We start from the raw sequence: 7108 nt of genomic DNA, 5'->3' as shown, positions 1-7108 counted from the left end.
GCATGTATTTAAAATTAAACTTTTAAGTTAAAGTCCCATTAACTGTCACACTCCTAAATGTGTGAAATGTGTTCTCCACATTTGACCATCCCCTGGTGGAGCCGTGAGCTGCAGAGACAGCAGCACTCAGGAAACATTTGTTTGTTTAACCCTAACCATAATCCTAACCTTATTCATCTCATTTACTCACCTTCCTGGGATGGGGTTGTCCTGGGATCCTGCTCCTGGGGAGGCTGTATGGAGTGTGCATTGACCCTGCCCTCCTATGGAGAGTGGGGTCCGAACACTTGTTCTTTTAACCCTTTACTCTGGGTCAGTGTGACTAAGAAAAAAGTCTAGCACTGGCTGCAGATTTTTTTGAAAGTTACGTGTGAATAGACACTTTCTTATTGGAAATGGGATGGAATTATAATTATTTATATGTATAGTATATAAATACATATTTTTTTTCTTTTTCTTTTTTTTCTTTTAATGTGTTTCAAGTTGTTGAAGCTGAATTCCCAGAAATTACAAGTTTGGAAAGCAAAGTGAAGTAAAATTTTTTTTTTACAAATTAGTAGAATCTTTGCGTGTTATTCATATGATTATACTTAGTAAATTTAATTAAAATGCATTATCTTTACTCTATATTTAGTCGACTAAATAACTTCCGTAATTTAGTCGACTAAATATTTGCTGTAATTTAGTCGACTAAAATTTGACTAAAATAAATAGAATCAACATGACTAAATTGCGACTAAAACTAAACCCTATTTTAGTCAAAAGACTATGACTAAAACTAAATTAAAATCCTCTGTCAAAATTAACACTGTGTACCACTTGCTCTTACTGCCTATTGCACTTCTGGTTGGATGCCAAACTGCATTTCGTTGCCCTGTACTCGTACATGTGTAATGACAATAAAGTTAAATCTAATCTAATCTAATCTAATCTAAATGAGGTCCGTGTTTTGTAGAAAGTCCTGGAATGAGGTTTGTGTTCTGTAGAATGTCCAGGAATGAGGTCCATGTTTTGTAGAATGTCCAGGAATGAGGTCCATGTTTTGTAGAAAGTCCTGGAATGAGGTCTGTGCTCTTTAGAAAGTCCTGAAATGAGGTCCGTGTTCTGTAAAAAGTCCAGGAATGAGGTCCCTGTTTTGTAGAAAGTCTTGGATCAGGTCCGTGTTCTGTTGAAAGTCCTGTAATTAGGTCCATGGTCTGTAGAAAGTCCTGGAATGAGGTCCATGTTTTGTAGAATGTCCAGGAATGAGGTCCATGTTTTGTAGAAAGTCCTGGAATGAGGTCCGTGTTCTGTAGAAAGTCCAGGAATGAGGTCCGTGTTCTGTAGAATGTCCAGGAATGAGGTCCGTGTTCTTTAGAAAGTCCTGGAATGAGGTCCCTGTTCTGTAGAATGTCCAGGAATGAGGTCCGTGTTCTTTAGAAAGTCCTGGAATGAGGTCCCTGTTTTGTAGAAAGTCCTGGAATGAGGTCCCTGTTTTGTAGAAAGTCCAGGAATGAGGTCCGTGTTCTGTTGAAAGTCCTGTAATTAGGTCCATGGTCTGTAAAACGTCCTGGACGGCTCCAGTTGTCTACTGTCAAACTGACGTCTGCTTGTGTCTGCAGGAAGCTGGGCCAGCAGGTGATGCTCTATCACGCCAACATGAAGAGGCTTCTCCTGCAGGTGAACGTGAGCAACGTTCCTTCAGAGGGCCGGCCTGCAGAGGAAGCCCACCACACCTTCCTCTGCATCAGAATTCCACCTTCTCTGATTTACTCTGGTGTCCAGATCCAGGTAAAACCTGCACCAACCAAAACCACTTCAGAAAGGGTTTTAATGGAGGTAGACAGCTTTAAATGTTCCCCACCAGAATGTTTTGTTGGGTACTGAAACGTTACGTTGATACTGGTACTAAAGTACTACTGAGACCACAAGTCAGTTGAGGTTCTGATTCCCTCAGGTGACTGTCTTGAAGTTGACTCAGCTGGACTTTAAATCCTCTTCTTTGAAACATTTCCCACTCATTTAATACATTTACTGATTTATAAAACACCTTCCACCAGTTAAGAAGGCTCAAATGCTGTACACAGGAAAAACAGAGCATTGTGCAATAGTAAAACAGCAAAAGAACAAAAAAGCATAAAACAATTTTAAAACAGATTAAAACAACATAAAATAATGCTAGGCTGATGCTAAAAGACTGTAATTGTGACGAAGAGGCTGAGACATTTGGATCCACACGCAACAAAGTTTTAATGAAGGCGAGAAGCAGGAAAACACAAGACAAGGCGTAGTCAGGAAACAGGCCAGGGTCAGAGCACGGAGCGAGGCAGGAGACGAATTAACAGGCAGGGGTCAAACAGAGAGAGGTGAATAAACGCTCAGACTGACTTTACTGGAGAAACAATTCAAGACTTCGCATGGAGCAGAGTGTTGAGCAGGGTTAAATACAGTTTGGTGATTAACTTGAATGGGAAACAGCTGGTGAAGGCAGGAGTGGCAGGCAGATGCATGATGGGACATTGGGTGAGGAAGGGAACAGATGTAGTTAATACTCTGGTGATGGCTCCCTCTGGTGGTCAGAGGAAGTCATGACTGGTTGAGCCCTGACAGTAATGGAGGAACTGTTCTTTTTTTAACTCTCCAAGAGCGTCATCTCTCTAGTGGCAAGTGTTTCCAGAGTTTAGGAGCCAACACAGCAAAAGCACGATCCCACCCCAGAACTTACGTTTGGTTCTGGGAACCAGTAGCACACACTGGTCTGCAGAGCATAAGGACTTAGTGGGGCAGTATTTAAAACCAAACTGGAGAGATAAGGAGGTGCCTTCCCTGCAAATGACTTAAAAGTGAAAACAAGAATTTTGATAAGAATAAAAATCAAGTCCTGCACTGGCAGCCAGTTCAAAGAAGCCAAGATCGGGGTTATGTGGTCAAACTTTTTTGCCCCACAAATAAATCTTGCTGCTGCATTTTGGACCAGCTGCAGCCTGGCTATTGCAGCTGTAGTTAACCCAGCATATAGAGAACTGCAATAATTTTGCCTGGACAGCACAAAGGCATGAGTTACAATTTCAAGGTTCTATTTCTTAGGCAAGGCAAGTTTATTTGTATAGCACATTTCATGTACAGACACAATTCAAAGTGCTTTACATAAAACATTAAAAGAAACAATCAAAAGAAATAGTAAAAATGGGATAATTAAAATAAAATTTAAAGAAAGTAAAAAGATTTTAATTTAAAATGAGCATAAATAAACAGTGCGGAAATAAACTTTTGAATACATATCAATCAAATGCAACTGAGAACAGGTGAGTCTTTAACCTGGATTTTTCTTGGTCCTTGTGAGAACCCGAGCAGCAGAGTTCTGAATAAGCTGCAGTTTCCTGATGGATTTTTTTGGTAGTCCTGTAAAAACACTGTTACAGTAATCAAGTCGACTAAAGATGAAAGCATGCACTAGTTTCTCCAGGTCCTGCTTAGACATCAGATCTTTAATCCTTGAGATATTTTTGAGATGATAATAGGCTGATTTAGTGACTGCCTTAATGTGTTTATCAAAATGTAGGTCTGTGTCTATCACTACACCCAAGTTTCTGGCCTGGTTGGTAGTTTTTAGTTGAATAGATTGAAGCTCTGTAGTGACGTCTAACCTTTTTTCTTTAGCCCCAAAGACAATAACCTCAGTTTTGTTTTTGTTTAATTGAAGTAAGTTGTGACACATCCAGTCATTAATGTCCTCAATGCATTTACCAAGAGCCTGTACAGGGCCTCGGTCTCCTGGTGTCAGTCTAATATATATCTGTGTGTCATCTGCATAGCTATGGTAACTAATGTTGTTGTTCTTTATAACCTGGGCCAGTGGGAGCATGTAGATGTTAAATAGAAGTGGTCCCAGGATGGAGCCTTGGGGCACTCCACATGTAATTTCTGTTGGCTCAGAAGTGAAGTTACCAATTGACACAAAATATTTCCTGTTTTCTAAGTACGTTTTGAACCAGTTTAGTACTGGCCCAGTGAGACCCACCCAGTTTTCCAGTCGTCTGAGTAGTATTGCGTGGTCGACTGTATCAAACGCAGCACTGAGATCCAGTAAAACTAGCACTGACATATTTCCACTGTCTGTATTCAAACGTATGTCATTAGTCACTTTGGTCAGAGCCGTTTCAGTGCTGTGGTTCTGTCTGAAGCCGGACTGGAAGACATCATAGCAATTATTTATTAGGAATTCATTTAACTGATGGAAAACAGCTTTTTCAATGATCTTACTTAAAAATGGCAGGTTTGATATCGGTCTGTAGTTGTTCATTTGAGTTTTGTCTAGACTGTCCTTTTTTAGGAGAGGTTTGATTAAAGCTGTTTTCAGTGGTTCTGGGAAAACACCAGATAATAAAAGACTTTATCCTTTTGTTTTCATTGAGGCCATGAAAGTTATTTGACATCCACAGCTGGACTTCAGTTGAGTATTGTTTTGATGGTACGGTCAGGTCCATATAGGGACATAAATCTCACAATTGTCAGGCTTGAGGTTGAATCCACCTTATGGTTCCGAAACAACACTCCCAATTGCAGCAAATACATAGAAAATAGCAAAGGGCCCAGAACAGACCCCTGGGGTCCTCTAACTTCAGGGGGTAACACTTGGATGACTCTTCCTCAGACTGACTGGTGTGTCAACCATGCCGATTTCAGAGCATTGTGGTTTTGATGGCAACTCTAGCTGATCATTTTACATTTCCAGTGAATGTGGGCGGACTCATGAAGAAATAGGTTGGGATTTCTTTATTCCAGGTGGGGGGGTTTCAGTCAAAACGCCAAAGAAGAAGTGAATGAAAGTCTGTCTGTACTTCAAATACAATGACCTGATGGATCAGTACCACTCTTCAGAAGAGAGATGTTGTCATGGCGATGAGCAGGGAAACAAGTAGGAAGAGAGACGCAGCACTGCAGTGCAGGAAGAATGACATTAAACATCTCTCCTTCATTCAGCTTTACTGCTTCCTTCTGGGAAAATCAGCTTGTTTTTCATCTCTGAAGAGTTCTGGTTCTGAAACAGTTCTGAAAATGTGGCACCAGATGAAATCCAAGAGTTACTGATCCCGACCAGAATGTACATCCACTGATGTCATGGAACTGCTGTACGCTTTTCAAAGATTTAACGTAACAGAAATCAATACAGTGGAGTCAACCACATGATAACATTTGAATGTTCACCGAGAGACAACTTACTGTAACCAGTGAACCAATGAAGTAAGGAAGCATGTTTTAGGATGGTGGGAGGAAGCCGGAGAAAACCACTGCATCCACGGGGAGACCATGCAGACTCCACACGGAAAGATCCCCCGTTGGTAATTCTGGTTCGGGTCCCTGAGCTGGGACTTGCACTGGGAACCTTCTTACTGCAAGGAAAGAGCGCCAACCACTTCACCACAGTGAAGCCCTCATAAACCAACATATGGTCAATAAGTATGGTATGGATGTCATTGGAAGTTCTTGTCCTTTGGCTGGGTCCAAACCTTGGTGCAAGTTCAGACCTTGGTGCAGATCTGGGTCTTGGTACAGCTCTGGGTCTTAGTGCAGGTCTGGGTCTTGGTGCATGTCTAGGTCTTGGTTCTTGTCTGGGTCTTGGTTGTCATGCAGGTCTTTGTTAAGGTCTGGGTCTTAGTGCAGGTCTGGATCTTAATGCAGGTCTTGGTGTGGGTCTGGGTCTTGGTACAGGTTCAAACCTTGGTGCATGTCTGGGTCTTGGTGCAGCTCTTGGTACAGGTCTGGGTCTTAGTGCAGGTCTGGGTCTTGGTGCAGGTCTTGGTACAGGTCTGGGTCTTAGTGCAGGTCTGGGTCTTGGTGCAGGTCTTGCTCTGTTATCCGCCTATATAAAGCTGCTCAGCTGTTCCAGAACTTTATCTACAATTACTGCAGTTGATTTACAAGTGTCTTCAGTTTTGACCAGTTGTGTGTTTATGGTGATCATTGTGTTGGAGCAGAGTTTGAGTTTGGCCTCTTTGTTTTACCTTTTTGCATCTTAAGAATGCCAACTGTGTTTTTAAAATGACAATATGTTATCTGTTCGACAAAGTAGACTCAGAGTTTTGGGAATTGCGTTTTAGGTTTTGGCCAGAAAGAGATGTTTTTGAGAAGAGTTAAAGCAGTTGATCAGCTGGTTTGGTGAATGGAACTTAGTGTTTTAGTAATCAGGAAAAACTATTAAAGAACATGGCTAATGTATTCCTCCATAAAGACAGTTTGTGCTGCTTCTTCTGCTCTTCTCACCATAATCATTGAAGTCAAGAACCAGTTAGGGTTTAGTTGACTGGAAAAACTGCACCAACAAACCTAAGATGCATCAGAACAGTCCTGAACATTCAGAGAGAATGGGGTCATGGTAAGAACTGGAAACATGTTGGAAGTTGCCCTTTTTATAAATACTAATCATAGATGGTTATTGTTTAGATTTTAAGAGTTAAAATAGTCAAATACTTACTGCAACATAGTCCAGTTATCTACGTTTTTTTCTGTTCCGTGTGGTAGGGGTGCTTGCAGGTGGGGGTGGGGCCAAATCCCTTTACTCCATGGGGGCCATGTAGCCCTGACCTTGAAGTCCTCATTAAAGAGTCTGACAGCATGCAGCTTATTTCTATCTGAACCAACAGGGACACAGCTGACTGACAGATGAAACTCGTAAATCTGCTTGTATTGACAAATGCTTTCTGTCAGGTCTCATTTGACTCTAAGTTCTGTTCTGTGTTTCAGGAAGACATCTTTGAGTGTTCTGTTGAGGCCTCAGTTCTTATATGTGAGCTGGGAAACCCGTTCCGAAGCAACCAGAAGGTGCTGACTTGTGACCAGAGTCCCACCATTGGTGTTAGGTTTGAAGCGTTCACCGCACCGCTCTGACTTCATTTATCCTTTCTGGTCTGGTGTTTTAGGCTGAGATTCTAATCAAATTTCAGCCATCTGAGATCATCTTGAACAGCAGGGAGATACATTCCCAGCTAACGCTCACCACGTAAGTCACTGAAGACCTGCTCTGACCAGTCTGATGGATGGATGCTGAGTTGAGTCTCTATGTATCTGCAGGCTCAGCGAGCAGTCGGATCTGTCTCCAGTATTCATCTCTATGTTGGTAGAGTATTCC

The 7108-nt window shown here is 41.7% G+C and overlaps 1 protein-coding gene across 1 annotated transcript in view; it reads left to right on the top strand.

Annotated features, from left to right (window-relative positions):
- Positions 1-7108, top strand: part of LOC112153928 (integrin alpha-3) — a gene marked incomplete at its 3' end in the record, with an annotated part of 49469 nt that overhangs the window by 29418 nt on the left and 12943 nt on the right. Inside the window, 4 exon segments of the mRNA XM_024284395.2 lie at positions 1602-1770; positions 6724-6801; positions 6900-6979; positions 7051-7108. Of these exon segments, the coding sequence (XP_024140163.1) occupies positions 1602-1770; positions 6724-6801; positions 6900-6979; positions 7051-7108 (385 nt within the window).

Source organism: Oryzias melastigma, linkage group LG19 (assembly GCF_002922805.2).
Source record: "Oryzias melastigma strain HK-1 linkage group LG19, ASM292280v2, whole genome shotgun sequence".
NCBI classification, from domain to species: domain Eukaryota; kingdom Metazoa; phylum Chordata; class Actinopteri; order Beloniformes; family Adrianichthyidae; genus Oryzias; species Oryzias melastigma.
The sequence above is the reverse complement of the archived record's forward strand: the minus strand, read 5'-3'. Positions and strand labels throughout refer to the sequence as shown.